This window comes from Phalacrocorax carbo, chromosome 2 (assembly GCF_963921805.1).
Source record: "Phalacrocorax carbo chromosome 2, bPhaCar2.1, whole genome shotgun sequence".
Classification (NCBI taxonomy): Eukaryota; Metazoa; Chordata; class Aves; order Suliformes; family Phalacrocoracidae; genus Phalacrocorax; species Phalacrocorax carbo.
Window position 1 is genome coordinate 35,937,164 of NC_087514.1, and position 16,069 is coordinate 35,953,232.

General features: G+C 37.5%; 1 protein-coding gene across 2 annotated transcripts in view; it reads right to left on the reverse strand.

Annotated features, from left to right (window-relative positions):
* Nucleotides 1-1,133: 1,133 nt before the first annotated feature.
* The window catches only part of KCNB2 (potassium voltage-gated channel subfamily B member 2), a 215,747-nt gene continuing 200,811 nt past the window's right edge, over nucleotides 1,134-16,069 (reverse strand). For both annotated transcript variants that reach the window (XM_064442554.1, XM_064442553.1), the window contains exon 3: nucleotides 1,134-11,813. In XM_064442554.1, the coding sequence (XP_064298624.1) occupies nucleotides 9,651-11,813 (2,163 nt within the window). In that variant the 3' untranslated portion in view covers nucleotides 1,134-9,650. The remainder of the gene's footprint in view (nucleotides 11,814-16,069) is intronic.

Genomic DNA, 16,069 nt, shown 5'->3' on the forward strand with positions numbered 1-16,069 from the left:
ACATGATTTAAGCCTATAAAGTGATTTAGGGTTTAACATAATGATATCCTGAGTGTTTAGGTTGTTTTCTAATATTTATATTAGAAATGCTTGAAGTTTTCCTCTGTATAGATTAGATAGGGGTACTTTAATGCTAACCTACTGGCATGTCAGTACTTTGTCAGTACGATCTCTATGACCTGCTCTATGCCTGCTCTTTGTTTAGGACCTAATCCTGACCACATATCACACTTACAGCTTTGCATAAAACAGTTTCCCTGCTTTCTAGCTGCATTTGTGTTCAGCCACAGGTCAGATTGCACCAATAAAATAGTAGAGATTTTCTGTATTTTCATTTTCTTGCTAGCATCAAGTCCATTCCTCCCTTCGGCTGCTATGGAGTTGGGATAAGATGTTAGGGTGCTATATATTTTTTTCTAAATTAGCTCCACAAGAAAGAATAGAGGGAGAGGAAGACAGGATTTATTATAGTTCCATTTGCAGCAAAACTTTGCCTGTAAAAAAATTAGTTATTTCCATGATTCATCTTGAAGGAAAAAAATAATTCCTAGTACAACTTATATTTTCTCTCAGGTTTTGTGCTATAAAATAATTGGTCCATGTTAGGCAAAGAGGTGCTGGGGTCTAGGGTGTGATGTTGTTGCTTACTAGTTGCTAGTGAGTTGAACGAGAGACTGATTTATCCACAACCTCTGAATATTAGGCTGAGGTACCAAGGCTTGACTATCCAGATAAAAGCTGCTAAATCTTTCCTTGCCTCTGCTTTCCATTCTGCAGGCAATAATGTTTACTCACCCTTGTAAAGTATCTTGTATCTATGACAGTGCGAGTAGTAATTAGCAGTAATGCTGAACAGAGACGGGAAAAAAAGGCTTAGAAGCACTGTATTTCTTTGTGGGTTTTTGTGGTGGGTTTTTTGTGTTTGTTTTTTTTTTTTTTTTTTTTAAATAATGGATTCTGACTTTATTTGCATAGCCAAATGATTTATTTCTGTACACATTGTCTGCCAGAGAACCCTGTATAATATTGTCAAGTAATGAAATCTAAAGACACTATGGATTATTGTTTTTGTATATATGCAATGTTCCATGTAAAGTGGTTTCATGCAGAGAACTGAAATGAGACACAGATGATTCATTTACACATTTATTTACTATCCTGCTTATTCTATCAGACTGAAATGGAGAACAATGCATTTATTTTACAGACATTTGACATAAATTAAACAGATATTTTGATGTTGAACAATTGTACAGACTACAACATGCATATTAGTATGTAGATTGGTGCAGAAATATTTAGTTGATCAGCAAAATCTAGTATGACAAAAATAATAATCACATTTCCTTTTTCATGAAGTTAAAATGCAGCTGATATGGAGACATTGATACGAACGCCACTAAATGTGAGAAGTTATTAGTCTAATGGAATCAGATGGTTAGCTGAAAAAATAAAGCTATTGTCAGTCTTATCTACAAAAAGAAATTAAATGAAAATGTTTCTAACAAATACAATAATAATGAAAAAAAGCATGTTTGATGCAATTACCATTGCAAAATGCCCTATTATTCCCACGCCCCACCCCCAAATACAAACAACACATGAAGCAAAAGCAACATATTCTCCTACAAAATGTCTGGGGCATTTTGTAAAGGCAGATGAATGAGATTAGACAAGACTTAATCACATATGCTTTTATCTCCTAGTGACAGTTCTTTAAAGAAAGGTATGTTGTTAGTATAGCACTGTATAATGAAATGTTGCTAATTCCGTAAAATTGAACAATAGTGTAGACACCGCTATCGTGCCAAGAGAACTTGAAAAAATACTGTTGTGCTTTTTTTGTTTGCAGCATTCAGAGCATTCACAGAGGAATAGAAAGTAAAATTCATTAAACTCAATAAAACTAATAATAATCATGCTACCGTATCTATGAAACTAACACAGTAATAACTTATAAACATGAATTAGTACATATTTTTAGTTGATATTTACAGTGATCTTAAAGCAATAGGCTAGGTGTTCAACTCTGGGTTTTTGTACACTAATCCCTCCATGTTTCAGCTTATCAGCATGGCTCCTTTGACTTTTGAAAGAGTTACATAGGTAAAACTCTGCATAACTCTGAAAATCTAGAAGTATTAATCCAGAAGTCTTTATCCTAGCAGAATGATTGTCCCCAACAATGTTTTTTCTTTTTTTCATTTTGTAATATGTGTTAGAAACTGTTCCTTTTGCCTAAAGCTATAATATATTGCTCCATCCTTCAGTTTTATACAGGCAGAATTCCCATTGGCTTTCTGCTTAAGGACTTCAAGAACAGGCATAAATGTTTTGTAATCCGAACCTCCACTGAGAGATGCTATCTGAGCAAAACTTAGAGCGAAAATATCAGTACAAAACATGTCTCCTTCACCTTCCAATTGTTAAAAAAGTAAGATAAGGAATAGGCTTTTTGTTTTTTTGCATTACCTTTTACAAGATATGTCCTAGGCATCAGAGCAACTAAGCACACAATCAAAACCCTACTAGCTCCCCAGTTTAAATAAATTTCAACTGATGATCCAAATGGAAAGATATCTAGACACGGCAGAGCAGCACAAAATACTCAAGCTGGGCTTCTGATCATCACTGCTTAGCCATTTGCACAGCCATTTGCCTTTATTCATACCAGTATAAACTAAGAGTTCTGTTAAGTTAAATAGGGCTACTTGCAGTCAGTTTAATCATTCCGCTGATTTAACAGTTTTGGAGTGAGAGTTGATGTAGGGCTGTCTGTACTGTCTTAAATATAACACCAACTTCAGAGTAAGATGAATATAGAAATATGCAGTATTTAAGAGTGTGGTCCAAACTGCAAAACACAACTATCCAAAGGTTATAACAAATTTATTATTTAGATTATTCTACCTGGGTTAAGTTGGAGAACACACTGGGGAATATTTAATCTTTGGCTATATTTTGCTCTTTTTATGCAATACCACTGATGACAATGGCAAAACTTGCTTAAGTAAGGGATTTAGCCAAGACTACATGGACTGGAGGTAATAACTGTGGTAGTGACAGTCTATGTATACATTAGCAAGTAATACAACACAATAGAAGCAGATTTGTTGAGGAAAAGAGTTTGTGCTGACAATTTACACTATGTGTATCAGGGGTATTATTGTGGACTAGCCCTAGTCTGGTACCAAGGGCTGAGTGCTTCATACTGGTTGCAGCACAGGTGGTCCCCTCATTGAACAAGGTTTCTGGTTCAGCTTCATCTAAAAGTAATCCAGTTTTCATGGTCCAAGATTGCTCTGCAATGTGAACCAAAGCACGAGAGGCAGGGATAGCTGAGAGATTCATGTTAAGAGAGCTCTTCCAATTTCCACTAAGATGCCAGTGTAAACATAGCCATAGACTTCCAGATTTAGAACTCCTGCTGATGTTAAATATGTATTTAAATACTTATTTGAGGTTAAAAAAAAAATCAAATTAATTACCCAGACTGCTCTTAAATTCAGGGTTTACATTAACCACAGGACTAGAGTCAATGTCTACGGTAATGACATGTCACCATTCTGTTTGGTTCATAGGTATAATTAGGATCTTATCTTTTTAAATTAAATGTTAACTAATAGAATGTTCTTTAGCTACTTTTAATTAAAAAGAGCAATAATATTTGTGTGCTACTTCCTCGTTCTGCAATAGGATCCATCTGGATCTGTGTTAGGTGTCATAAAAGAAAATTAAATAGCAGCAATAATAATACAGGAGTATAATGTATTACTGCTGTTTTGGAAGAAATCTCCATTGCACTAAAGGGTAATACTTCTTAAATATCATAACACAACATTTCAAAAAAATATTATTCAAACCTGCAACAGAACAAATACAAAGACAAGTATGTTACTCCACCTGTAGATGTCACATGGTGTGTGATTACTGAACAAGACACCATCACATGATGCAAACAATTTTGTCTCTGCCTGCCAGTCACCTAACCTTTCTTCAGTATGAAAATCGATAGAGTAGCTGCAAAGGATTTGGCTCCCAGAACACCTGATCTGTTTTAGAATATGAAATAATTTCAGCTGGAGTTCAAAGCGAGTACCACTAAGTAACAAAAATGTATTAGACAAGAGACAAATAGTCACACTTATACTGATGGCTCTCTTAGTAGCATTTAGCAGTCAACTGCTTTTACAAAAGCTCTTGCAAAAGCACTGAATAAATGCATTGAAACAACTTGCAGGTTGAAGAGGACACTGGAGGAGTCAGAGCATTTTAAAACTAGAAAACTTGTGAAGCTGTGAGATGGTATGGCTGCAACAATAACAGAGAGAAATGACACTCAGTTCTTCTTGCTCCTTAGTTCAAATGCAATAGAGTCCATCTGGTCATTTGCACCAGAACACCAAAATGCTTTCCTGATAAACAAGACACACCTATCATCTCATTTGGTGGGTTATCTTCTAACTGCTCCCAAGAAGATGAGAAGGTTGGTATTTGGAGGGCAATGGGAAGAGATCCAAAGATCAGCAAAGGTAAGAACACACAGTATCTTCCTTTTCAGGAAAGTCTTCTGAAAAATGATTACAGATCAGAGGTTCATGTAGCAGGTGAGTGGGTAATACATAACTAAAAATCTCTGTAGAGACCTGTTGGTTCTAGGATAAAAATTAAGATGGGGTAGGACTGGAATTAAATCTTTTGCTATTGGCATTTTTACCCCATTAAGTGTGAACAAGGGCTATTTTATTTATGTCTTATTATATCTCTTGTTATTATAGTATATTAAAACCTGCCTTGTTTACTTACATTTTTCTGCCTTTCTTCCCCCTTTGCTGTGTTTGCATTTCTTGCTTGACCTGTGCTGGCTACTTTGAAAAAAAACCCCATATTTCTTGCTTTTTTTTTTCTTTTAAAGTATATTTTGCATGATCAAAATATATCCAAATGATTAAAAAATTAAATGAATGAAAGAAACCAGTCAGGTAGGCCCTGGACATTTTTACCAGGCTGACTATATTTGCAATAGGGCTTGAAAAAGACAACTGGCTTCTGTACTGGATGGTGGTTTACAGATGGGGTTGAAGGAGTTAATTAAATAATTTGAAGGTAAATCCTGTTTCAAATAGACCTAAGGAAACAGAAGCTCGGTCCACATGTTGGGGAAGAGATCTACTTTTAAAAGAACTAGTTGTTTTTCAAGGAATAAAAACATGTTACCCAGTGTTACCTGTTAGGAAAAGACCCAAGAAGCCAATTGTCATTTTGATTTATGTATGCTATAGGCAAAAATACAATTTGCTGTACACGGTTTTGGTAACATAATATTGTGCTGAGAAGCTCTTCAAGTCAGTTGCTCTAGTGCTAGATCAGATATCACCTCTCTAACATCACTAATGTTTGAATTTTGAAACTGATTTTGAAGTGAGGACACAGTGCAATAGTTTGCTGCGTTAGCACAGAGGCTCCTATGTTCTATACAATGAAGCACTAAAAGGCCTTTTGTGTTTTTATTTAAAAAAAGTGTATTTTATATAAATTCTGTAGTGCAATAACTTCCTACACCATATTACATTCTTTACGTTATATGCTTCCCCTGTAAACAGCTTTCCTTTATGAACTTCCTTTGCAGTTTGTGCGACATATTATTCCCCCCACCCTAGATTTGGATTATGTGACTATTTACTCAAAAATTGTTCTGATTACTCTGTGAGCATCTTTTAAACATGTAGATTTGGTTTCATTATTGAAAAGGAATGAAAACTTTTATTCAGGATTCTGCAGTTAGTATAAAATATAAAAAATAGATTGATTGCAAAGCTATCTCCCTGAACAATCTTCATTTTCCAGTGATACAAAGAGTCAGACCCCTTTCAGGTGCACAGGGGAGTAACTTCATCTTAAGACTCCTTAAGTTGTTTTGAAATCCCACAGCTGTTGGAGACTGACTCCAGAACTCAAAAACAACCCTCCCTTTACTGTGGTGAATGGCTAATAATCTGAAATGGCTTCAAAGTTTTAGAAAACCAGAAAAATATACTCAGGTAATTTTGCATAATTTGCTACATAGCAATTCATGATGAATGAAGTGATCCTGGACTGCACTTCTTACATGTGTTGTACTGGAATGAAAGTTAGGTCCAGTCCTGCAACTGCTCAAGTAAATGTTTTGATCAGAATTACACATGAGCTAGGTATTCAGGAGTGGATCCCATGCATGCAGTCAAGACTGGAAAAAACCAAATGTCTAAATCTGTGCTTCTGGGAATTCAGCATAGTCAAAAGTATATAATGAAATTATACCAAAAGCACTTCTGAAGCTTAATCCTTTTGCTTCCAAGACTTAAAAAAACCCAAACAACCAACATCTGTTAATAAAGAGATTTGCATTTCCTTTGCTCGTACAATTTCAAAATACATGTGCTTCTCTGAAAACATTTAAAATATGGCAGTCAATACGGGCCTGGTCTTCTCATCTGATTTATATAGTTAAAGTTCCTGTTGATTTTAATTGAGAGAGAGACTCTTGCCATCCTCATTTCTATTTCAATCAGTCCTCTTTTCCATCAGACTCCCATTAGTTTCAGGCGAAATTTGTCTGTACAAGGATTGAGGCTTTGATTTCACCGCTATTGAATTAGTGATTTTAATAGCACAGAATCAGGTTTGCATAAAGTGTAGCTCAGGAGAGCTTAAGGAATCAAATCTCTGTTCCTGCAATATGCTCCCTATGGCTGGACTCCTCCCTTTCCACCAAGTGGCACAGATCTGAGGGGGCTTTTCCAAAGCATAAGGGTTACCTGGGAGAAAAAGCACATGGTAGGAACACAACACAGACCTCAGTCTTGCCAAAACAGTATCATTATCTTGAATGGGATTTTTCTGTGGATCCAGAGCATGGGATCAGATCCCATTTGGACTTAATTTGGTCTTCATTAGTTCACTAGGATGTAAAGGCAGATCGAACAGGCCCATGTGATTTCATAAAACTGCACATAGAAAATACAGACCAACACTTTAGGCATATAAAAATTGACTGGCATTTAGTTTTAGTCACTGAAATATCTAGGAAGAAAAAAAATAAAAATAAATATAGAAGATTAATGACTATAAAATACTCAAGACCTACGTTTTGGAACAGTGAGACACAACATGATTGAAAAATGTTAAGCAGAATGCCATATAAATAGGTAAAACTGAATGCAGCAACAAGTTGCAATGAACTGCAACTTAAGACAAAAAGATTCATTTTCATTTTGAGAATTAATGACCAGACATTGTTCAGAAAAAAAACCACATTATAGTCCCAGTTTTTCAAATGACTGAAGAGCCGCCTCAATGTTATCTTGTTATGGAAATCAGAAAACTTATGGAAATACAGAAAACTCTTTTTTGTGTTAAACCCAAGGGTTGTGCTGAGCTTATTGTTTGGCTCAGCAACCAGAATCCATCTTTTGGGGCTTTTCAAACTTGCCTTTTTTCCATGGGCCAGGCTTGAGTGAGGTCTGTGGCATCAGCCCAGCCATTTCAAGCAGAGGGCAATGTTGCAACAAAAACGCTTGCTCTTTTACATTAAATGCATTAGATGCCTGACTTTTACTCATTTAAGTGGCAGAAAATGACACATAAGTAAAAATTAACCTAGGTCCACTATGGGAAGTAGAAGCCTGCTGTTACAAACCGCATGTTGGTTGGTCTAAAGTGCTTTTAAGGCTTCCATTCTTTCTGTCTCAGTGTCTTTGCAATGCTTGCTGTTGCAGCGCTGACCTGGAAGAAACATTCACTCCCTTCTGTGCACAGGGAAGTGAGAGGCCCAATCTCTGGCAACAAGGCTGTGGGACAGTGGGGAACAGATGCTAGAATTTCTAAACACCTCCTCAGACTTCTAACTGCTGGGCCCTCTGGCTATTAGCTGCAAGGCTGGACTGCTGCTCTTACAATACTCTTGTAAGGGAGTATCCAATTTCAGCAGAAAATCACAGGACAGCAAGAAAACACCTGTATTCTGTTTTCCTAAAAAAACCCCGCCCAACACTTCATAGGACATGCCTGTGTAGTGGCACACTTTTGCTTATGATTAAGATTCATGAATTGAATAACATTTTTATGATTGAGGGAATTAAAGCGATCTACAGGCTTTTGTATATTATAGCATAGGAAGCTATTGGTGCTGGATAAAAAATCAATAGCTTTTTTCAGACAGTGGTTAGATGGGAACTTTGTAATGAAGGCTTTGGTTCAGCATCTTTCTTTTACGAAACAGGAGAATATCAGAGAAACCAAAGGTGCATTGGCAGGATTGACATTTCCCTTTACTTAAGTATAGGGGAAATCCTATACTCTGCTTTTGGAAGAGCCATAGGAGTATGGATTGAGGCAAAGTTGGTGAGACAGGTGATACCTTCTGTCAGTCCAAATGATTGAACAGACAAGCTTCGGGCATGGAAGGCCTGGGGCAAGTCACATGTTCTTGAAGCCTGTTTTTTTTCCAGCTATATGATTTGTGATAATAAAAGGTACCACTTCTCCCTACAAAGCTTGTCTCTTACATCTTTACACCCGAATGGCTTCAACAACATTGCCATTATTGAAGTGTGGGCACTGCATGTAAAGAAAAGGGAAAGACAGCTCAGAGATCATGTAGAAGCAAATATTGTTAAATCAAAGGAAATAAAGAACGTGGGTAATATTTTTTTAAAATACCAAGTTAAATATTCTAAGAGATTGAGAACTTTTGGATATGTCTATATAGCCATTTGGCACTATTTATTGCCACAGAACTAACTCTATGGGGTTTTTTTAATTTTAAAATGGAACATTTTTTTTCTTAGTTATGAAATGTTGGCAGTTTTCTATAAAAATGTCAAATGCTTCAAGTTCTGGTCATTAAATCTTTGCTTTTCCTCACAGGATCATTAATGAAACTGACAAATGCAATAACTAAGGTTATGCAAATAAAAAAAACCATCATGATTTACAGCACAGATAAACTAAAATACTGTAGTCCTTAATTAACAGATATACTCATGAGCTTTTTAACAGAAAGCAAGATATGTGAGATGCTTTAAGTAGAAGTTGCAATTTTGCAACATAAGTCTGTACAAAACCTCCAGGCAGCACGCTGTGAAGGAAGTACCTGTGTCCCAGGAAATGCTTTTTCCATAAATCCTTGTTAACAGTAGCTTTCCCCCCAGCCCCAAACTATTTACAAATATATGTATTTTGCAAGCTCAAAGCACCTTGTTTCACATCTTTATGAATGCATGCATTGACATTTCATCCTTTCATGTGCAAATTCTAAAATTCATTGTAACCAAGAAAACAAAAAAAGTTAAAAGAGTTCAAAATCTGTCTACAATCATAAGTGAAAGGATCAAAAATGTCAGATGTTGCAGAACACTGGCTCCTAACAGAGCTCTCTTTATTTTATTCACTGTTCTTGACTCATTTTTTTCCCCTTTTTTTCAATTTGTTACAAAAAGCAGTCTCTCTTTTTTTTTTTTTTAAATTAAACAGTATTTAAACTAAACAACTCTTCATGCCATGCAAAAATAACATTTTATGCACTTTTTTTTGAGGCTTTGCATGTTTTAGTTCATAGGCATTACTAACTGTGTTTTAAGAAAAAGTATTTTTATTGCTTTTGTAACTAGTCACATGCTAGTTTCGCGTGTGGGACAGTAACCAGTTTCTCCTGGACTTGAATGAATTTCTGGGGCAAATAAATGGTTTTCCATTTTGTGCCCTTCTTGGTTACTGTCTTTCTTTACCTCACCCACAGCATGGTAAATGTCTTGGGTACAGTTGTGGCTCACACTTTTGGGTGGAGAGCTGACCTGTGGCTCCTCTGTTAAATAATTGCCATCACTGTGTTTATCCCCACAGCAATTTGTCTTGATATCCTGTTGTTTTTCATGTTTTATACCGTGTAACTCCATAAACTCTTCTTCTTCTCCAGTGTCTATTTCAGTGAAACTCCTCCTCTCTTTTGAAGGGAAAGTGAAAATCTTTTGTTTGGGAAAGAGAGGGGATGATTTTTTAACAGGTCCCTGACAAAGTTCTGATGCGTCAGCACCAAGTAAAGGTCGTTCACCTTGGGGTGAATTTTCTTCTAGGAGAATGGTGCTTATGTGCTGAGGGGTGGCCTGTGTGAAGTCTGCTCCTGCCATTACTGGCAGTGGCCTTGCAGTGCTCGGTGGAGTTTGTGGAGCACCACCTCTACTGTCTTTAAAATTAACTTTAAGGGATCTAGATTTTAATGGGTTGCTACCTTTCATGGAACTTTTGGGGCTTTCCATGGCAGTGTCTAAATGCAAATGACCATGCAAAACAGTTTGGGGTCCACTGCCGTCACTGATAACAGCTCTGTCGATTGGATTATAGTCAAAGGTGACATCGGTTGGAGAAAACATTCTTTCTTTTGTGAACGGTTTAAACTGAGAACTCCTTACTCTTTGGTTGTCTTCCAGGTTAACAGCATCAGATGGAAATCTCATTTGCAAGTGAGAGCCAGGAAACAGAGAAAGGGGAGACCTTTCAGTTTCTGTGAAGTCAGTTGCACAACTAGCAAAACTGTCGATACTGGATGTGCTTCTCATGTCTGTTACGACGTCTGTAGGTCCAGTTGGCAACGGATCTCTCTGACCTGTTACTTCTTCCATTTCTATTTCTTCTTCATACACAGGTGGCTTTGCTGACTGGTCTTGGTAACCAGCATTAAGATTAGGCTGAGACTGAGTTTTAGTAATTTCATTATACAACATCTCCAGTTTTTGAGCACTGAGGTGCTGTGGGCTGGAGGATGCTGCGGCGTTGTTTAATTGCTCGTGGGAGTCTTGTTGACTAACTTCTTGGTATTTGTTCTCATAAGACTTGTTTGAGCTTGTTTCTGACACTGTCCTTCTGGCCCATTTCCACCGGCTTGGGGACAGGTGGTTGTCATCAGGTGTCTCCTTTGGATTGGCTGCTTCTTCAGGTTTACCTGAATCTACTGCTACATCTATCATTTCCATACTGCGAGCAAAGGCATCTTTCAGGTTCATGGAGACAATACTGCCATTTCTTTTAGCTCGCTCAAGTGCTTCTCTCCTCTTAATCGCTTTCTCCTGTCTTTTCTGCTCCTTATAAAACTCTGAGAAATTGTTTACAATAATTGGTATGGGCAGGGCTATGACCAGCACTCCAGCAATACAGCAAAGTCCTCCAACTATTTTACCTAATAACGTCTTAGGATAAATGTCACCGTATCCTACAGTAGTCATAGTGATTGTTGCCCACCAGAATGATGCAGGGATACTGGTAAATTTTGTAGCATCCTCATCTTTTTCAGCAAAGAATACAAGACTCGAAAATATCATTATTCCCATGGCTAAAAATAATATCAACAAGCCCAATTCATTGTAACTCCGCCTGAGCGTAAAACCTAAAGACTGAAGGCCTGTTGAATGTCTGGCGAGCTTAAGAATCCTTAGGATCCTCATAATACGAAATATCTGAACCACACGCCTGACATTTTGGAACTGCAGGACACTTTTGTTGGACTCTGTGAGGAAAATGGTGACATAGTACGGCAAGATAGCCAGTAAGTCAATGACATTTAATGGGCCTTTGAAGAACTTCCACTTATTTGGTGAGGACAGAAAACGCAAAAGGTACTCCATGGTAAACCAAGCAATACACACAGCTTCAACGTGTGCTAGCTGAGGGTTGTCATTTGGCTGCCCAAATTCATCTATTTCTTGAAGCTCTGGCAGTGTGTTAAGAGACAAAGCAATAGTGGACAGTACGATGAACAGAATGGACACAATGGCCAAAATCTGTAAAACAAAATAAACAACATTTTGGTTAGACTGATACAAGTGTATTCGTCAGGGCTTACTTAAATCCTTTCAGTTGTGCATGTGTCAAATAAACTCAGAATGCTGGAAGCTGCTTTGGCTGCTTTTAATGTTTTGATTTTTGCACAGAGGGAAAACATTAGAATCACCTTAGACACGGTCAAAACCTGGTGGTTTTACTGCCTGCAGTAAAGCCAATTCATTTCAGAAAGCAAGCCATGACTGGTCTTAACATTTTTAAATTACAATGGGAGGTGAAAATTATTATTGTAAGTTACCAAGTGAAAGATATAAAGTTCCTGCTAATGGGCAGAACATTATTAATTTTCTGCATTAAGTGTAATTATGTAAAACTTTACAAAGTGCAGAGAAGTGACTGGGAAATACCATATTGTAAGCTATCGATTTAGTACTACATAGTGCACACCTTCCTAGCTGTGAGTAAACCTATGAACCAAAAGTCCAAGTTAAGAAAAATAAACAAGAAACATTGTTCAGGAGACTAGTCCTGCTGAATTGTCATGTCTAGACAAATATCAGGTGCTACAAGAATTGAACATATCGGCCCTGAATTAGGTTGAAAGCAAGACGTTAGAAAGTAAGCAGTAGTATGAAGGTGAACCCAGTTTCTCATCATGATTAAAATATGTAAGCAGATCACTGCTTCCTAGAAATAATGTTTCAATTTCTGTCTCAGGAGATAGGTTTTCTGAAATATTTTTTCATTAATTTTGATAAAGTTCAGGTACCTCCGCACCTCACAGCCTTCCATTTCACCTGGAATAGCTGGTCATTCTCATTTATAGAACCAATATAATGAGGAAAGAAATTAATCTATCAGAGAACCTAAAGGTTTTACTAGAAAGTTTAGTTATTTATACTCAAAGGTATATGGGCAGCTTTGAGATAGTGTGTGAAGCGTTAAAGTGATGCAAAAATTGTAACACTTTACTTGGAAAAAAGATATTGTTTTGTTGAGAAGTCCTAAATAAATCCAGGTTTCTATTAGAAATACTATAATAAATTGTTTTCTGTTTTAAAGCTCAGTTTAAGCTAATTCATAAAAGCATTTGCTCACATTTCTCAGAAGTGGTACTGTTAAATCCGTTTGGTGATGTTTGGTGTACTTCCAAGGGCACGCTAAGCCTGATAGAATTGCTGTAATACCCAAGAAGAGTGAAATGCAGCTAAGGAGAATGCAGATGTGATGAGTATATGGGGAGAGGTTGGTCACAGTGGTGATAATGGCTCCAGAGATGGAAAGACCGCCTCACTCTAACTTTGAGAAAAATAGTGGTAAGCCTGGTTCAGCTAGGGGTTACTGAGCTCAAATTCAGCTCTCTAAGCACATGAAATTGCTCATGGCGTGAGGGTCCATATTTGGCATCATGTTGTATTTATGTGCTCTCCTTGGCCTTTTTCAGCTAATAATAGTATAGAACAGGTAGCACCTTTCATATTTTCAAGTATTCCAAACAGATTTGATTCTCCCCCTACCAGTTCTGCTTCTGCCTTTTTTTTTTTTAGCCATATTTATTGGAGGACTAAGATCCATTTATTTCTCCTGCCAAGTGAGTTGTGGCCTACCTGCCTTCATCCTTCATACAGCCCATTCAAAAAATATACTCTGGTTAACTGATCCCATTTAGAAGGGCTATACACCCCTTTAAAATAACAGCAAAAGAAACCAATCTTAGTAAAGAATGCAGGCAATAACACTGCCCTAGGCAGGGCTGAATAGTGAAATTTGTGAGGTCCTGTAGCTAGGACAGAGGCAGACAAAAGGCAACACTATAGGAGAGCAATAACTACCTTTCAAACTGTGAAAGTTGCCTGTATCAGATTTCACTGTGAAAAAGTTTGAAGCTTAAATAGAGTATACTAGGTTCTCCACTGAAATTACTGTGAAATAACTAATGTGTGCTCGAGTTCTCCAACATACTCAGTAACATAATTATGCTTTCAGAATTCAAAGAACAAATAAACATGGCACAGATCTGAATTGTTGAGCTTGCAGTTTCTGTCAAACTGATTGCTTCCTCATTAGGGCCGGCATCACAATGTAAATAACAGTGTAGGAAAAAGCTGTACAATACAAGGACACAATTATTTGACATGTGTTTTCTTAAAAAAGAAAATAATGAGAATGTATCTGCCTGATTGTCATCAAACTGGTTTAGTTAGGAAATATTGGCATTTTAATCTGTCACAGGGAATTTATTTTATGCCTAAATGTTCACCAGCATACAAAAGATCCTAGAAAAGAGGTGAGTCAATGTATAGCACCCCTCCTTACACTGTGTGACAATGCTAAAACTCCATGCATTTTATAGGTCTTGAATGCAAAACTTTCCTATTCAGAACTGCCACCAGGGTGTTTTACTGACAACAACCATCTATCTGTTTGTTCCAGCCATTCATTCATATGCTGATTACACGCAAGCGTGAACTCTGCCAGCTATTTGAATAAAATCTACAGAGTAGCAGGCCTGGAATTTTTGGTGTTTTATACATATCATCTATAAGCACGAGTCTGTTATTGGTGAAAAAAAAATCACAGCAAAAGAAAGGGTTTTGGTTTCTTCTAGTGTAAAAATTTCAAGCTTTTGTTTGTCTGGGACTTTGTTGTATAATTAAAGTTGTGTATCATTCCACACACGGTATGTTTTAATTGTTGCAATTGAATAGATTTTACAACTCATTAGGCAAAGAATGGCAGGGGATCTCTAGGAAGAACAATAGCAACTACGAGAAAAAGAAGAGAAAAAGGGACTCCCTGTTCTGGGTCTACGTAAATAACACTTTGCAGATAGTGTTACGCTGGTAAATCCTCATAGACCAGCTGTAGCGTATATTAACAGAAGCACTGAGTTTATAAGAAGGGCCTGTAGCAATCTGCTTGGCTACCTATGCTGATACAGAAGAGCAAATAAAACCTCCGCTGACAATCTTTACAAGCAAAACTTTCTGTGTTCTGGGCATATTTCTGGAACTGTATTGTGCAGTGAAATGCCTGGAAAATTTTGCATACTCCAGGTAACCAGTCTATGACCATATTTTAGCTATATAATTCTTGACATACTATATTTAATATGCATTTCAGAATATAAACAATATTCTGTTTAAATGAGAGATTCTGGCAGTTTATGTCGTTTAGCTATGGTTCTACAAAAACACATAAAAATCCAACTCTTATTAAACTTTTAAAACTTTTCCTTATAAATTGCAAAATGCTTCCAAAAGAATGGACATATTTAATTTCCTTTCTTATGGGCTGGGTATGAGACATTTGAATCTGCTGCTGATGCAATGAATAGGAAAACATTCCTTGAGTTAATGAAGCAGTCTTAACGGGCTGCTCCAGATACTCTTGTTTCTGATTTTTGTGGGGGCAAGAACTGTTAGCAGTCTGAAAATGTAGTGGTTTCCCAGTATTGAGTTGCTGCTAAAAATGGATTTGTTTCCCTGTGCATTCATCTTGTCACTCCTTATTGCCAGCACTGTGAGGATTTCTGCATAGAATAAGCATACAAACCAAGGCAGAACAGAAAGGTGTAATGGAGTAGGCTTCAAATTGCTCCTGGCAGTTCTGCAACAATTGATACTGTGAAAAGACTCCTGACATAACTGACACGCCAGTGTTATTGTTATATAAAGCAGAGAAAAAGTATACATTAGGTTCATGCTAAAGTATAGCTGTTCAGGGAAAGTTCAGTTGAGCCATATCTAACAGCCAGTGCAATATATTTGATTAATATAGGTTTCATACTGTAATCAGGTAAAACTGTATTAGACTGTATTTGACACTGTCTCCCATAGCCTCCTCACAGGCAAGCTAAGGAAGTGCGGGTTGGATGAGAGGACAGTGAGGTGGACAGAGAACTGGCTCAACAACAGAGCTCAGAGGGTTGTGGTCAATGGAGCAGAGTCTGGTTGGAGGCCTGTCACTAGTGGTGTTCCCCAGGGGTCTGTGCTGGGTCCAGTCCTGTTCAACGTATTCATCAATGACCTGGATGAAGGGACAGAGTGTAACCTCAGCAAGTTCACTGATGATACCAAGGTGGGAGGAGTGGCTGATACACCAGAAGGCTGTGCTGCCATCCAGCGAGACCTGGACAGGCTGGAGAGCTGGGCCGAGGGGAACCTCATGAAATTCAACAAGAGCAAGTGCAAGGTCCTGCACCTGGGGAGGAACAGCCCCATGCACCAGTACAGGTTGGGGGCTGAACTGCTGG